This window comes from Oryctolagus cuniculus, chromosome 8, assembly GCF_964237555.1.
Source record: "Oryctolagus cuniculus chromosome 8, mOryCun1.1, whole genome shotgun sequence".
NCBI lineage: Eukaryota > Metazoa > Chordata > Mammalia > Lagomorpha > Leporidae > Oryctolagus > Oryctolagus cuniculus.
In genome coordinates this window covers 1,357,926-1,375,123 of record NC_091439.1, presented here as the reverse complement: position 1 = coordinate 1,375,123, position 17,198 = coordinate 1,357,926, and the positions used below count along the sequence as shown (strand labels likewise).

The 17,198-nt window shown below is 49.4% G+C and overlaps 1 protein-coding gene across 3 annotated transcripts in view; it reads left to right on the top strand.

The window, feature by feature from the left end:
• The first annotated feature begins 50 nt into the window (after nucleotides 1–50).
• Nucleotides 51–17,198, top strand: part of XPO7 (exportin 7) — a 96,190-nt gene continuing 79,042 nt past the window's right edge. For 2 of the 3 annotated variants that reach the window (XM_070047332.1, XM_070047331.1), the window contains exon 1: nucleotides 51–208. In XM_070047332.1, the coding sequence (XP_069903433.1) occupies nucleotides 191–208 (18 nt within the window). In that variant the 5' untranslated portion in view covers nucleotides 51–190. The remainder of the gene's footprint in view (nucleotides 209–17,198) is intronic. The other variant, XM_051836770.2, reaches the window with a different exon arrangement.

Here is a 17,198-nt window from a genome sequence, read left to right as displayed (position 1 = left end):
GCTCGCGCCGCCGCGGCCTGCGCAGCCGAGCGACGCTACGCCGCGAGCGCAGCGCGACGGGCCCCCAGCGCGCAGGCGCAGCGGCGACGGCGGCGGCGGCGGCGGCGGCGACGGTGGCGGCGGCGGCGGCCCCGGCCGAGGTGCGCGCCGGGGGGGAGGGGGGGCCGGAGAGGAGCATGAATGGAGCAAAATGGCGGATCATGTGCAGGTGAGAGGAGCGGCGAGGGGGAGGGGGCGGCCGCGGGGGTGCGGAGTGGGGCGGGGGGCGCACGCGGCCCTCGGGCTCGCGAGGCCGCGCCGCCGCCGCCGCCCGTCCCGGAGCTCCGGGGCCTTTCCCGCCTCCCGGGCCGGAGGGGGGGCCTCTGCCATCCCCTCCCACCCGGCCGCACGCCCGGCCGGCGGGGCCGCAGGGGCAGGGCCCTGGCGTGCTCAGCCCACGCCGCTCGGCAGCCCCGTGCCTGCCCCGCTGGAGGGAGGCCTCCGCGCGAGTCCTCGGCACCCCCACGCCCCGCACACGCACACGCGGGCGCGCGGGAGGAGGGGGTCCCCGCCGGCCCCCCCCCACGCTAACAAAAAGAGGACCTCGCGCGGGCCACCCGCTCCCCACACTGTTTCCCGCCACCTTCGTCCCCCTGGCGGCCCCGGCCCCGGCCCCGGCCCCTCGCGCCCACCCTGCGAGTCGCAGGCCCCGGCCGCGGTGCGGGAGCCGCGGGGTGCAGGGGGTGTGTCCGCCGCGAGCCCGGCGGGCGCGGGGGTCGGCGCGGGCCCTGGGAGGGGGCAGTGCAGCGCCCGGTCCTGCAGCCTGGACGAAGTTCCTCCCCTCCGCGCCCCGCGGCGCGTGTTCCTGTGACAGTGGCCGGGGCGCCTCTGGATCCCGCCGTGCGGGTCTGGGTCTGCGGGGAGTGACTGAGAAGTGTGGCCTTCGCCCCTTAGAGGGGACCGGGCTGGCTGCCGATGCGTCCGGGACTTGGAGGGTTAGGTCTTGGAAGCGTGAGGGCGGAATGGCATCCAGAAACTTCACCGCGAGCCGCGTGAAGTTGGAAGGCCGGCACCGTGGCCTCGTTCAGGACGATGCACACAAGGCGGCAACAGTACTGACAGCAGCGTGGCACCTTGCGCTTGTGGCTGTCCTCTGAGAAGCCTGCGGGTCTATGAAGCGGCTTTATTTTGCACGTTCAGAGTAAGTAGGCACAGAGTGGCTCCTTAAGTAACTTTAAAGGAGTCGCAGAAGCGAGACTCAGGATTGGCTTGGGTGACGGTTTGTCAGGCTGCGTGGACCAAAGTCTGCGGATGGGACTCCGGGAGTCGACCTCTGGGGGGAGGACCCAGTGTTCCTGTCAGTGGCTGGTAGCCTTTCCCAGGGACGCTGTGGGATGCAGGGGAAGCCAGTGCTTTTCGTGAATATGCGTCTGTTCTGTCTCCTGTCAGGAATGAACTCTCGATGTGATTCCCATCTTGGAAGCAAAAACGTTGTTATCCCTATGAGGACGTTGAAATATGTCAAAGCAACGTTCATTGCGTTGTTTGCTCCATGGAGGGTCTGTTTGATTTTTAGTATGGAGACCCAAAACAATTAGGAAGATGAGAAGTTGCTAACTTTTTTTTTTTAAATAAAGATTTATTTATTTATTTGAAAGAGTTTCACAGAGAGAGGAGAGGCAGAGAGAGAGAGAGAGAGAGGTCTTGCATCTGATGCTTCACTCCCCAGTTGGCCACAACAGCCGGAGCTGCATTGATGCGAAGCCAGGAGCTTCTTCCGGGTCTCCCACGTGGGTGCAGGGATCCAAGCACTTGGGCCATCTTCTACTGCTTTCCCAGGACACAGCAGAGAGCTGGATCAGAAGTGGAGCAGCCAGGACCAGAACCGGCACCCATATGGGATGCTGGCGCTTCAGGCCAGGGCTTTAACCCGTTGCGCCACAGCGCCGGCCCCAAGAAGTTATTAACTTTTCACATTGAAGGGGAGTATGTTGGATACTGTTTTATTTTTACTCTTTGTTTACTTTTTAAAAAATATTTGCTTATTTAAAAGAGTAACAGAGAGAAAGGAGGAGAACAGAGATCTGCCATCCGCTGGTTCACTCCCCAGATGGCCACCTCTGCCAGCACTGGACCAGGCGGAAGCCAGGAGCTTCTTCCAGGTCTCCCACGTGGGTGCAGGGGCCCAAGGACTTGGGCCATCTTCTACTGCTTTCCCAGGCACAGCAGAGAGCTGGATTGGAAGTGGAGCAGCCGGGACGGGAACTGTTGCCCATATGGGATGCCGGCACTGCAGGCAGCAGCTTCACCCACTAGGCCACACACGAGTCTCCTTTATTTGCCTTCAAGAGCTGTGATGTGTTACTCCAGATTGGTGGTTAGTGGTCCTTCTATCAACAGGATGCATTTGTGAATGAATTTTTCCTCTTTAGAGCAGAACAGTCTGCTCTCCTTGGGGACCACTAAGTTAATTTTGGTGTTGGATACCTTGAGAATTCATGGTGGCAGAAAAGCCTCTCGGGAAAGGTACGCCAGGCCCCAGGTGGGAGGAGTAGGTAGATGCCAGGCCCCAGGTGGGAGGAGTAGGTAGATGCCAGGCCCCAGGTGGGAGGAGTAGGTAGATGCCAGGCCCCAGCAGAGGCCGCTCAGCAGAGGCACGGTGCGGGCTGCTCCTAGCACCGCTGGAAAGTGGAGTTCTCAGAGTCCATCACAGATCAAGATGCTGGTGGTCTGGAAGTTGGGTACGTAGATCTGCGAAGTTGATTGAATCGTGATGTGTCTTGTACTTTTCTCAACGTTGTTAGAGTTGATGCTAAGCAGTGTCATGTGAAGGCTGAAGTGTTGCACGTCATCTCTATTAGTGCAGGTATCTTTTTTGTTGTTTAATATTTATTTATTTGAGAGGCAGAGTTACAGAGAGGGGAAGAGGCAGAGGACTTCCATCTGCTGGTTCCCTCCCCAGATGGCCACAGCAGCTGGAGCTGGGCTGGTCGGGCGCCAGGAGCTTCTTCCAGGTATTCTGTGTGGGTGCAGGGGCCCAAGCACTTGGATCATTCTCCACTGCCTTCCCAGCCTCCCACATCAGCAGGGAGCTGGATCCGGAAGAGGAGCAGCTGGGACATAACCAGCGCCCAGTGCGAAGCCAGTGCCGCAGGTGGAGGCTTAACTGCTACAGCACAGTGCGGGCCCCTAGAATGTGTGCTTTACTGAAGGTTTTAAGTGCCGTGAATCTTCACTGGGGGAAGAATGAGAGCATCTGATTTGTCTCCTAGCCCCATCTGTAAGAGATGGCCTGAAGCAACCCATTGCTGTGATGGGCTTGCTTGCTTTTCTTTTCTTTTCTTTTTTTTTTTTTTTTTGTTGTTGTTGTTGTTGACAGAGTTATAGACCGTGAGCGAGAGAGAGACAGCGAGAAAGGTCTTCCTTCCATTGGTTCACCCCCCAAATGGCCACCACGGCCAGCACTGCGCCGATCCGAAGCCAGGAGCCAGGTGCTTCCTCCTGGTCTCCCATGGGGTGCAGGGCCCAAGGCCCTGGGCCATCCTCCACTACCTTCCCGGGCCACAGCAGAGAGCTGGACTGGAAGAGGAGCAACCGGGACTAGAACCCAGTGCCCATATGGGATGCCGGTGCCGCAGGCGGAGGATTAACCAAGTGAGCCACAGCACCAGCCCCCGTGATGGGGTTTCTTACTCTTGGCTTCAGATAACCTTATCTGACTCCTACCAGAGAGGCCGGCGTGCAAAGCATTGCCAGGCAAGGACAGGCTCAGATTCATTTTGTATCCAGTCGTCTTCAGTTGGCCCTCCTTCCACTGCAGAGACAAATCTCAGGTTGAATGAAGATACTGAGGAGGACAGCACCATGGCTCACTAGGCTAATCCTCCGCCTAGCGGCGCCGGCACACCAGGTTCTAGTCCCGGTCGGGGTGCCGGATTCTGTCCCGGTTGCCCCTCTTCCAGGCCAGCTCTCTGCTGTGACCCAGGAAGGCAGTGGAGGATGGCCCAGGTGCTTGGGCCCTGCACCCCATGGGAGACCAGGAGAAGCACCTGGGTCTTGGCTTCGGATCAGCGCGATGCGCCGGCCGCAGCGCGCCAGCCATGGCGGCCATTGGAGGGTGAACCAACGGCAAAAAGGAAGACCTTTCTCTCTGTCTCTCTCTCTCACTGTCCACTCTGCCTGTCAAAAAAAAAAAAAAAAAGATACTGAGGATTCCGCGTCTTCTGTGCTGGCTGGTCTTGGCAGGGCAGCAGCCCAGCCCTCCGTGGAGGACGAGAGAGTGTTGGCTTCAGTAGTGGCGCTTGAGAGGAAAAGGAGACGTGTCTGAATTGGGTTTGACTTGAGTGTGTTAACTGATCATTACACGTGAGTAATTCTGGGGGTTTGTGTGAAGCGTTCTGTTCCCAGGGCTCTACCCGGAGTCTTCAGGTGTTGCTGGCTGCTTTCTGCATTACTGCTGTAGTACAGAATAATTTCAAAGTAGTCCTGGTTTTGCGTTTCAGATGCAGTGATTAAACATTGACTGCTGGTGTAACTCTGCTAGCAGGTTAAAATGTAACAAGGGTGCAGAAATTTAGCCAGATCATAGCAAAACCTGGTTGTCTTTGTGGCTTTCACCATGGGTAGTCCATTTTGGGAAGGGAGTCCTGGACAGCTTTGGAGAATTTTAAGTGGAAAAATCAGTAACTTCTGTAACTTTTTTCGGTTAAAATAATACAGTCCCAGAATTTGCTTGGTGTGTGCAAGGCCCTTTGCGGAAGATTCAGAGGGGACACTGGGTAGACTGCTGAGGGTCGCGTTCGGAAGCACAAGTTAGCATGAGTGTGCTGATTGCCACATGTGCCATATTGTGTTGGGTGCTGTTGGAATAGCCACATCCCTCCCTCACCTGCAACTCTGCCTGACAACCTGGATCTAGCTTTTTTGTGGAATAATACTGTCTATGGTTTTTTTTTTCTTAAAGATTTGTTTATTTTATTTGAAAGGCAGAGTTACAGAGAGGCAAAGAGAGACAGAGATCTTCCATCCGCTGGTTCACTCCCCAGATGGCCGCAAGAGCTGAAGCTGCCCCGATCCAAAGCCAGGAGCTTCTTCCAGGTCTCCCATGCCGGGTGCAGGGGCCCAAGGACTTGGGCCATCGTCTGCTGCTTTCCCAGGCCATAGCAGAGAGCTGGATCGGGAGTGGAGCAGCCAGGACACAAACCGGCGCCTAAATGGGATGCCGGCACTGCAGGCAGCAGCTTTACCTGCTACACCACAGTGCCGGCCCCCTGTCTATATTTTAAAAGAACATACTGAGGCAGGCATTTGGCTTAATGGTAAAGACCCTCACATCCCATATCAGAGTACCTGGGTTTGAGCTGCAGCTCCTGACTACAGCTCAGAGAATTGAGTTTCTGCCATCCATCCACATGGGAGACCTGGACAGAGTTGCCAGCTCCTGGCTTTGCAGGCATTTGGGGAGTGAGCCAGCAGGTGGGCGAGTGCTCATTTTGTCTCACTCTCTCTCTCTCTGCCTTGCAGATAAACTAAAGAACATATTCATGCTTACTTTGTAACTCTGACCTTTAGTGTATTTTCTCTTGAGAAAAATGAAGGAATGTATGTGTGTGTGTGTATATATATATGTATATGCAAGTAGTATCGTTTGAGCACTTACACAGTAAAACACCAGCTATGTTACTGTGATGGATGACCTCTAATTTACATGGGTGGAGTGGAAAGACGTATCAAGAAGATCGCTGCTCTGTCTTACAGAGAAGGGAGCTTCCATTTGATCCAGAAATTGATGTGCATCATCGCCAGCTGTATTTTCTTTCTTAGTTGGGTTTTGAGAGCAATATTGTACCACAGTCCTTTGAGGAGGGAGAGTTGCCAATTTAAACCAATAAGCTAATGGCTCTCTGTAGGTACAACTACCGAGCCTACTTTGCTCGCTTCATTATTGTGAGGAAGAGAATCTTTGAAATCGCATCTTTTTTTTTAAACACCGAACGTTTATTATCTGGGAGTGGCTCATCCAGAGGGTTCTGGGCTCTCCTTTAAGGTGAGCTGTCAGCTGGTACTGCAGTCAGTTTCAAGGCCTGCTTTCCAGTTCCCTAGCGTGGTCCTCGGTAGACCTCAGTCACTTGCAGGCTGGCGGCCCGAGATCCCAGCTCCGCTCTGACTGTGGTCTGGGGGCCTCTGCGGGTGCATCAGTTTTAAGGACTTTTTTAAAGTCTCTACTGGTGTCCTTTCTGTTTTAAGTGACATCTTTGTTATATATTTTTAATTTCTTATTGAAATCTCATTTGCCTACAGGTAGGGACAAAAATCCCCAGTGTTCAGCTTGATGGATTTTTTACAAGGTAAACACTGCTTTGTAACCAGCACCCAAATCAATAGATGTTATCAGTGCCCAGGAGTCCTCTTGGTGCTCTCCCCCACCACCCCAGCCTGCCACGAGTAACTGCCTATACCTCATACTACCCTGTCGTTTGATTTTTTTTTTTTTTTTTTTTTTTTTGACAGGCAGAGTGGACAGTGAGAGAGAGAGACAGAGAGAAAGGTCTTCCTTTCGCCGTTGGTTCACCCTCCAATGGCCGCCGTGGCCGGCGCACCGTGCTGATCCGATGGCAGGAGCCAGGTGCTTTTCCTGGTCTCCCATGGGGTTCAGGGCCCAAGCACTTGGGCCATCCTCCACTGCACTCCCTGGCCACAGCAGAGAGCTGGCCTGGAAGAGGGGCAACCGGAACAGAATCTGGCGCCCCGACCGGGACTAGAACCCGGTGTGCCGGCGCCGCAAGGCGGAGGATTAGCCTAGTGAGCTGCGGCGCCGGCCCTGTTGTTTGATTTTTAAACACGCTTTCAGAATTCGAGAGTAAGCTTCAGGCTAGGTGCAGAAGTAGTAGTTAGTAAGCTTTGAGACATCTTTGTTTTTTCATGAAGAATCTGGTGGAAGTTGCCGATGCCCTGGCGGGGGCTGGGACACAAATACCGCTGCACCAGATTTTGCCTACAGCCGAAGAATGTTCATGAGCCTTGACTTCAGGGTTGTCCCTTTTTGATGAAAATGTTGATGTTTTATTAAGAAGCTGATTTACAGATATTTCTCTTTTGACATATTTGAAGGGTCAGTGTCACATAGTATGTGTTCCAGGGCAGTTACATGCAAGATGAATTGTTTAAATTTTAATTTAATTCAATGTAATTTGAAGAGAGAGAGAGCTTTCCCATCTCTTGCTGAGCCTCCCGTGTGGGTGGCAGATCTGACCATCAGAGCCAGCACCTGCTGCCACTTGGGGTTTTTACCTGCAGAAAGGTGGAATCAGATGTGGAGCCAGGACCCAGATCCAGGCTCTGATAATGGGACTTAAGCATCCCAAGTTGCCACTTTTTTTCTTTTTTTTTTTTAAGATTTATTTATTGGGGCCAGCGCTGTGCTGCAGCAGGTGAAGCCGCCACCTGCGGTGCTGGCACCCCAAGTGGGCACCGGTTCGGGTCCCACTTCCAGTCCAGCTCTCTGCTATGGCCTGGGAAAGTAGTAGAAGATGACCCAAGTCCTTGGGCCCCTGCACCTGTGTGGGAGACCTGGAAGAAGCTCCTGGCTCCTGGCTTCGGATGAGTGAGCTCTGGCTGTTGTGGCCAATTGGGAAATGAACCAGCAGATGGAAGACCTCCCTCCCTCCCTCCCTCCCTCCCTGCCTCCCTCCCTCCCTCCCTCCCTCCCTCTCTCTCTCTCTCTCTCTCTCTCTCTCTCTCTGCCTCTCTCTGCCTCTCTGTGACTCTGCCTTTTTTTTTTTTTTTTTTTTTTTTTTTTTTTTGCCAGGCAGAGTTAGAGTTATAGACAGTGAGAGAGAGACAGAGAGAAAGGTCTACCTTCCATTGGTTCATTCCCCTAATGGCTGCTACAGCCAGTGCTGCACCGATCCGAAGCCAGGAGCTGGGTACTTCTTCCGGGTCTCCCATGCGGGTGCAGGGACCCAAGCACTTGGGCTGCCCTCCCGGGCAACAGCAGAGCGCTGGACTGGAAGAGGAGTAACTGGAACTAGTACCCGGCTCCCCAGCCGGGACCAGAACCCAGGGTGCTGATGCCGCAGGCGGAGGATTACCCTAGTGAGCCATGGCGCCGGCCATGACTCTGTCTTGCAAATAAATAAATAAATCTTAAAAAAAAAAAAAGAACATTTTAAAAATATTTATTTATTTGAAAGGCAGAGTCAGAGAGAAAGAGAGACGGAGAGAGGTCTTCTGTCTGCTGGTTCACTTCCCAAACGGCCACGACAGCTGGACCTGGGCCACTGTGACACCACACCAGGAGTTTTTTTTGTTTGTTTTTTGTTTTTGTTTGTTTGTTTGTTTGTTTTTTGAAGATTTATTTTATTTACTTGACAGGCAGAGTTACAGAGAGAGGTAGAGACAGAGAGGTCTTCCGTCTGCTAGTTCACTCCCCAGATGGCCACAACGGCCAGAGCTGCACTGATCCGAAGCCAGGAGCAAGGAGCTTCTTCTGGGTCTCCCACGTGGGTGCAGGGGCCATCTTCCTATCCCAGGCTATCCCAGACCATAGCAGAGAACTGGATTGGAAGAGGAGCAGCCAGGAATAGAACCGGTGCCCATATGGGATGCCGGCGCTTCAGGCCAGGGCATTAACCCACTGCGCCACAGCTGCTGGCTCCCCAGGAGCTTCTTATGGGTCTCCCACATAGGTACAGGGGCCCAGGAACATGGGCCATCCTCCACTGCTTTCCTAGGTGCATTAGAAGGGAGCTGGATTGGAAATGGAGCAGCCAGGATGAACCAGCGCCCATATGGGATGCCAGCATAGCAAGCAGTGGCTTTACCCGCTATGCCACAGCACTAGCACGCTCCCCGCCCTGCCCCCCATTCCAGGTGCCATCTTAACCTCTACACCAAACGCCTGTCTCAGCAAACTGAAGTTTCAAATACTGAACTATATTCTTCATGATGTTTAATAGTGGCCATTAAGCATCTACTAATGATCTGTTACTGCTGTGCAGACACATGGAAAGAAGTAGAAGACATGGTCTCCTGCTTCCAGGGGCTTTGCCTTTGAACTGGGAAGATGAAAGTAGCTCGGATTATTGCGTCGGGAGTTTGTGGTGAGACCGTGATTTTGTCTTCGTGTTTGAGTGAACCTGTTACCTTCGCCTCCATTGCAGTCCGCCTGAGGAACACAGTTACTCCTCACCTTGATTCTGACTCACTAACAGGGAGTTCTCAGTGCAGTGAGGCTGGAACGTGGCCGCAGGGGCATAGCAAAATCTTGGGGAGAGATAGGAGTTACAAAAATACAGTCCTGAGCATTTCCGTTTGCCCTTCACAGCTTCATGTGTGTTTGTGTGTGTACACACATGTGAGCATGCACACATCTGCCATAATAGAGAAAGGATGTGTTTGAGGAAAGAATGACAGTGTCACACTAGCATTAATCGGATTTTTAGCTGCTTGCTACTTTATACGATCTCATTTGATGCCCACAGCAACTCCATCGTAAGGTGGACATTGTAGAAATAATTAAAATGGGAGTTTTTCTTTTTTAAATTTTTTGCTTACTTGAGATACCAGCAGAAACAAATGGCCACAGTGGCCGGGGCTGGGCTGGACCAAAGCCAGGAGCCAGAAATGCATTTCAGGTTTCCCTTGAGTGACAGGAACCTGATTGAGCCATCACCACCGTCTCTCAGGCACTGCATTAGCAGGAAGCTGGAACTGGGGCAAGAGCTGGATTTGAACCCAGGCACTCCAATATGGGGCATGGATGAACCACTCACTAGGCAAAGCACCCATTCTGGAGTTTTTCTTGAAATTGATTGACTAAAAGACCAAGAGTCCTTGGAACATTTGGATGATGATCGTGGTGGTGGTAGTTATTGTAAAATTTAATGTAGTTAAGGTTGATGGAGTTAGTTGGGGAGTGGGGAAAGAGAATGCTGACGTCTGACCCTTTAGGAAAAAGGGTGCTGACTTCTGGTATCTTCTTTGGTGATGTGCTCTCAAATCTGTCGTCTTGACTTTTGGGTGGAAGCGGGGCTAACTCAGTATGTTCCTTTCCTTTTTTTTTTTTTATTCAATCTATTTGAAAGGCAGAGTCACGAAGAGGCAGAGAGCGAGCGAGGTCTTCCATCCTCTGGTTCACTCCCCTAATGGCCACAGCTGCCAGAGCCGGGTCGATCTGAAGCCAGGAGCTTCTTTCCGGTCTCCCACATGGGTGCAGGGGCCCAAATACTTGGGCTGTCTTCCAGTGCTTTCCCAGGCCATAGCAGAGAGCTGGGTCAGAAGTGGAGCCGCTGGGTCTCGAACCAGCCCCCATATGGGATGCTGGTGCTGCAGGCTGTGGCTTAACCTACTACACCACAGTGCCGGACCTCAGTATGTTTCTAACCCAAGGCCAGCGTGGCAGGAACCAGATCGGAATTGGAAATAACTTGATGGATTTTATTGACCTGGCAGGTTCCTATTGTACTGTCCAAGGTGGTAAGCAGTAGCCACATGTCACTGTTTACATTTAAATTGAGAATTAAGCTTTTCAATCTCACCATATTTCGCAGAGCACCTGTGTCTGGTGGCTACCGTGTATCGCACAGTGCCGATATAAAATATTTCTATTATCACATAAATTCCTGTTGTACAGTGCTAACTCTAGAATCGGAAGAACTTCTGAGTGAACCAGAGAGATGAGAAGCAGACATGAACATGGGCCACAGCATTGCTTTCCTGCATGCCAATAAAACTCAGCCGGGTCTGCATCCTCCCAGTGTGTGTAAATACTTGATTTAATACTACTTCTTGTTCACAGAACATAGTCCATGTTCTGTTCTGTTCTTTTCCTAAGTGACGAGAGGAAACAGTTAACTCATGAAAGAAAATCAGAATTTTACAGATAGTGTTTTAGGGATTTAAATAATTAAAAAAAAAGCTTGAGTATATCCTTTCCCAAAAGGATTTTTGCAGTTTGCAAAAATAAGCCTTCTAAAATTCTGCTGTGTTTGTAACCAGCTTGTGAATGAGAGAATATTGAGCGTGCAGTCTGATGGACTAGCAATCCTGGCTCCTTCAGCTTCCAGCTTTAGGGTGCCACTGACTTTACAGTTCTTCATAATGATAACTTCAGTTTTGAAAATACCCCAAAATATCCTGCGTTAAAGTGGTTAAGTTGGTCTCTTTTAAGATGGAATTTAAAAGCATTTCTTTACCAGAGACTGCTTCATATGATCCTCCTGTTAGGGACAGACCTAACTAATGATTCTGAATAGTGAAGTGGAGGTCAGTAAACACATTACTGAACAGTCCTTCTCTTCTTTGGCAAGCATACTGTGTAATTATTAGGGATTATTTTGTTAACATAGAGGTGTTCTCAGAGCAGTTTGTAAGTTTTTGGTGATTCAACACTTGTTTGAGTGTCTTCCTGCTCTGTCACAGATCAGGTTTGCTGAAGGTAGGCATCTGAGTGCATCGGCTAACACTGCGAGAGTGACGTAGCGGTTCTCGTAATGTTCTTGTGTTAAGTATAAGGAAATATGTAACAAATGAGTATTTTAGAGGTTTTCAGAAAGGTAAGTTTTAAAACAGCTTCTGTCATTTCTGATTTCAAGCATATCTTGTCACGTCTTAAACCCACCTGATGTCTCTGATATGTACCCTAAGTGTGTCATCTGTTTGCTATTTTGAAAAATAATATTGTTTAGAATAGTACTTGGGGGCCAGCGTAGCATTGTGGCGCAGTGGGTTAGGATGCCTCCTGCAGCACCACTGTCCCCTATGACTGCTCGTTTGCGTCCCAGCCTTTCCACCTTGCAGTCCAGCTCCCTGCTAATGGCACTAGGAAAGCAGTGGAAGGTGGCTCAGCATTGAGTGCCTGTCACACACGTGGAAGACCTGGGTGGAGTTTCTGGCTCCTGGTTTTGGCCTGGCCCAGCCACAGTGGGCACAGCCATTTGGAGAGAGAAAAGCAAATGGAAGATACCTTTCTATCGCCATCTCCCTCCCTCTTTAACTCTGCCTTCAAATAAATAAATAAATAAATAAGTTTTTATTTAAAAGTGGGAACAGTGCTTGTGTTATCATCTTGGTGATATGGTGAAATAGAAGCAATGATCAGTACACACTCCTTTCACCGGTTTCTGTTTGTTTACTGTTTATTTGAGGGCCAGGGAGCTCCCATTATCTAGTTAACTCCCCAGCTGCCTGCAGTGCCTAGGGCTGACCTGGGGCCAAGCCGGGGCCAGAGCTGGGAGCCAGTAACTTAGTCCTGGTCTTCCATGGCTGCCTTCATTAGCAGGAAGCTACAGTTAGCTTCAATTAGAAACAGAGCCAGATTTAACCCAGATACCCCCACGTAGGGCACAAGCATTTTGACCACTAAGATAAACACCCTCCCTCAGCTGGTATTTTAATGGTGTACTTTCTGAGCTGTCTGTATACCAGATTGCTGGACAGTGGCAACGTGAATATGATGAAGACGCAGTGTCGATGAGGATGTTAATGGCTGGGAGTGTATGTCAGTAATGTATAGAATGGCATCGGTGAATGACAGGACCGCCAGGCCTCCCTTGAAGAGTCTGGAAAGGCTTCCTAAGTTGGTGGGTGATTAAGCCAGGTCCAAGAACACCTGCCATTCTTCAGGTCAATAAGCGTGCACCAGGCAAAGAGTGTGCCATAGGAAAATGGAAACCAGGGTCGCTTCTGTATAGGGACTAAAGAGAGGCAAGGTGAGAACTGAGACGGAGGGTGGGAAGGGAGCAGAAGACGAGGAGCCCGTTGTTGTAAGCGGTGGGATGGTGTAGAAAACAGACAAGGAGATGACGCAGTAGTTTGCCTGAGAAATAACTGAGGCCAGTGTGGCACTCTGAGCACCCGTTTGAGTCCCGGCTGCTCCACCTCTGCTGCAGCCCCCTGCTAGTGCACCTCGGGAAGCAGTGGAAGATGGCCCAAGGGCTTGGGTCCCTGCACCCACATGGGAGACCCAGATGAGTTTCAGCCTCTTCGGTTCAGTCTGGCCAGTTCTGGCTGTTGGAGCCATTTGAGGGGTGAACCAGCGGATACAAGCTGGCTCTGAGTGTGGGTGTCTCTGTCTCTGCAACTCTGCCTTTCAAATAAGTAAATAAATACTTAAAAAACAAAACAAAATCCTGAGGCCTGAACTGAAGTAATAGCTGCAGAGATGGACGCTAGGAGGTTGATATTACCCGGGTTATCCCACAGGGCTTGGCTACAGCTGCATGTGTGGAGGGAGGGGCAGGCTTCCACATTCTGGACAGCTGAGTGAACAAGATGTTGAGGAAGAGGGTAGGGTCAGGCTTGTATACGTGGAGTGTAAGCTGCTTATATACTTTTTTTTAAAAAAAGATTTTATTTATTTATTTGAAAGGCAGAGTTACAGAGAGAGGCAGAGAGAAGTCTTCCATCCGCTGGTTCACTCCCTTAATGGCCACAACAGCCAGAGCTGTGCCAGTCCGAAGCCAGGAGCCAGGAGCTTCTTCTGGGTCTCCCACATGGATGCAGGGGCCCAAGAACTTGAGCCATCTTCTAGCTTTCCTAGGCCATAGCAGAGAGCTGGATCAGAAGTGGGGCAGCCAGGACTAGAACTGGCACCCATATGGGATGCTGGCACTGCAGGTGGCGGGCTTACCCGCTACGCCACAGTGCTGGCCCTGCTCATATACATTTGAGTAGAGTTGTCCAGTAGGCAGTTGTTTATCTGTTATCAAGTTGGGTTAGAACCTGTGTTTTCATAGTGAAAACTCATCTCAGTAGTCTTCACATGACGTAAATGGTAAAATGTTGGCTGCTTGCAGTATGTACCTCTTATTTCTTACTAACTTATGGGTAGTGCAAGACGTGAGTGCAGCCCTGATGCTCTGTTGCAGTTTGTTTGCCTGAACAGCCTCAGATTCTGTTACTGTGGTTCAGAGTAAGATGCTCTGGACACAGCATCGGTATTGGCCTGTGTTTAATATACTGGTAGGCATTCAGTGCAAAAGAGAAGAGGTCATATTCTCAGCAACTGGGAGCAGCCGTGCAGTGTTACCACAGTGAACACTGTTTCCTGAGGTAACTGAAACAGGTTCTGCCTTATCTGTCCTTGTTCTTTTTTGTCTCTCAATCCCATTTTTAACTTTCGAGAAACCAGATTTGTTTTTCTTTATCCTCCATCAACTGTTGTTTCAGGGACATCCAGAAAAAAACTCCTACAGAAGATTCTTCTGACTCCTCTGTTCTGCAGTTTGCCTGGTTTTCCTTATTTGCTGGCTTGGTCAGTCCCTGGAAAGCATTTTTTACAGATCATATAGTAGTACACACTTGAACAGCACACTGATGCTTTATAGAACTGTTAAGGGACAGTTTTAGGATTCCAGAGGAGGAGAGTGTATGGCGCATGCATGCCAAAACCTCTTAAGAAATGTGTACTCAGTACTCTTTGTTACTTTTTTTGTCAGAGGCTAAAGATGGAACTTTGAATTCTTTGCTTCTCTGAATCAAAGTTCAGGGTTCTAAGATTAAGTATTTGTGATTGCTTTCATCTTTTTTCCCTTTAATGTTCTGATTTGAATTTCTTCTTTCTTGTGAGTCTTCTGAAGGAGTACATGTAGTGTTTGGGGTTTTCTCATGGGAAAAAGATAAGGAAAGCTTAGAAGATTTCTTCAGAATTTTTATGCCAGTAAATAGTTGCTGTCCTCTCCCTTTCTGCCTGTGTCTCTTTTATTATTTTTTCCCCAAGTTGTATTTATTACTTGAAAAGCAGAGAGACAGAGATCTGTTATCCACTGGTTCATTCCCCAAGTGCCCACAAGAGCCAAGAGCTGGGAACACCATGCAGGTCTCCCTTGGGGCAGGGACCCAACTACACGGCCATTACCTACTGCCTCGCGTGCTGCCCATTAGCAGGAAGCTGGAACAGGAGTGGAGCTGGGACTTGAACTCCGGCGAAGGCCCAAGTGTTATCTCAACCACTTTGCTGAATTCCTGAGTCCATTCTTCCTTTTTGTTAGGAAGACCAGAGGAGATGCTCAGCCTTAATGTGCTAGCAGCTATTCTCAGAAACTAAAAGCTGTCCATTGTATCTGTGAGATACCGGTATAAAGAAAACATACAAAATGGGTGCATTCAAGGGAAGTTGGGGGTCCTGTGTTTAATATTCACATTGACCTCTGTGAGAGGATCTAGATTGTGTTTCTTTGCATAAGGCAAGAAAGTATTAATTGGCCAGTGGTACACGGTGTAGCGTACTGCCAGGATTGTAGGTGTGTGTCCTCTGAGGTTTTAGGGAACACTTGACATCTTTCTCCTCGTTTTGCTGGCTTTTACAACGTTATTGTTGTCGCTGTGGTTTAATAGATGATGTGTTACAGTTTGGAATTCCTCTAATTTAGGTTTCAAAGCTGTGTAAATCATTAGTTCCCGGTTACATATACAAGTTTGTTTAACACTTAAGTGTTGCTCTGACCCTTGCTTTTAAACAGAGACAGCAAACAGTAGCTTCATGTTTATTTCTTTTTTAATGGGGTATATTAAGAAAGCATTTCTAAGCCAGTTAACATTTCTGTACCAGATCTACAGTTTTTTTTACCCACAGCTAAATATTTAGAATGTTTTATTTATGGATACAGTAATTTATTACATGCCTATGATAACCAAAATAATATTGTTATCAGATTAATGAAGCAGGATTAGTGTGATAGTTTTTAAGCTAGATGAGAAACTTTATTTGTGGACAGTAGCTAGCTGTATACAGCCTTTTTTTTTTTTTTTTTTTTGAAGAAACAATGTAAGCATTTTTCTTTTTCCAACCACTAAAATCCTAATTTTGTTGTGTAGTTAGTGCAATGAAGGACAGTGTACAAGTAAATATAGTTGAAGAGGATTTAGACAAGAATAAGTTTGGATAAGAAAGTAGTTTAATTGTGTATTTCACTTCTATGGAAGATAAAGCAGAGAACAAAATAGACATGGTCCTTGCCCTTTTTTTTTTTTTTTTTAAGATTTTATTTATTTGAAAGAGTAACACAGAGAGAGACAGAGAGAATCTTTTATCTGCTGGTTCACTCCCCAAGTGGCCTCAATGGCTAGAGCGGGACCTATCTGAAGCCAGGAGCTTCTTCCAGGTCTCCCATATGGCTGCAGGGGCCCAAGCACTTGAGCCATCTTCTACTGCTTTCCCAGGCACATTAGCAGGGAGCTGGATTGGAAGTGGAGCAGTTGGGACTCAAACCAGTGTTCATATAGGATACTGGCGCTGCAGGTGGCGGCTTTACGCATTAAGCCACAGCTTCAGCCCTGGAAGTTTTATTTATTCAAATCTGCCTGTTCTTAATTCATGGTGTTTCGCCTTCTTAATACTTTGATTACTACAACATTTATACTCAGGTCTGTTGTCTAGTTTAGATCATGAGCTAAAGTAGGATAGAGGTGTATCTGTCAGATAGACCTTATGTAACCTAGACTGGAAGTGCCCTCTTCCAGGGAGGTCTTGTGTTTTAATTCAGCCTGGTGCAGAAGTGTCATTGGCCCAAAGCCAACTTGAATTTTGGTTTCTGGACCTGAAGTTTCTTAAACTAGAGTTTCAGCCCTTAGTTACAGACAGGTCTCCCATGTGGGTGACAGGGGCCCAAACACTTGGGCCCTCTTCCTCTGCTTTTCCCAGGCCATTAGTAGGGAGATGGATTGAAGTAGAGCAGCTGGGACATGAACCAGTGCCCATACAGGATCCAAGCATTGCAGGTGACGGGTTTACCTGCTATGCCACAGCACAATCCTCTGTAATAGTATTTTTTTCCTCCAGTTTTTTTTTTTTTTTTTTTTTTTTTTTTTTAGAGGCACAGTTACAGAGAGGAGAGGCTAGAGAGAGGTCTTCCATCTGCTGGTTCACTCCCCAGTGGCTGCAATGGCAGGAGCTGGGTCTGTCTGAAACCAAGAGCCAGAACTTCTAGGTCTCCCACATGCGTGCAGGGGGCCCAAGGACTTAGGCCATCTTCCACTGCTTTCCCAGGCCATAATGGAGAGCTGGATAGGAAGTGGGTCAACCAGGACTCAAACTGGCGCCCATAAAACCACTGAAGGTGATGGCTTTACCCGCTACACCACAGTGCCCCCCCCCAATAGTCTTAACTCACATACTTGGTGTATATATTTGTTTTCACTGAATAGCTTGGCCTTTTGTATCTTTTTCATATATAGGAATTTGAGAGAAATTGATGTTTTTAGACAGTGCTCATATGGTT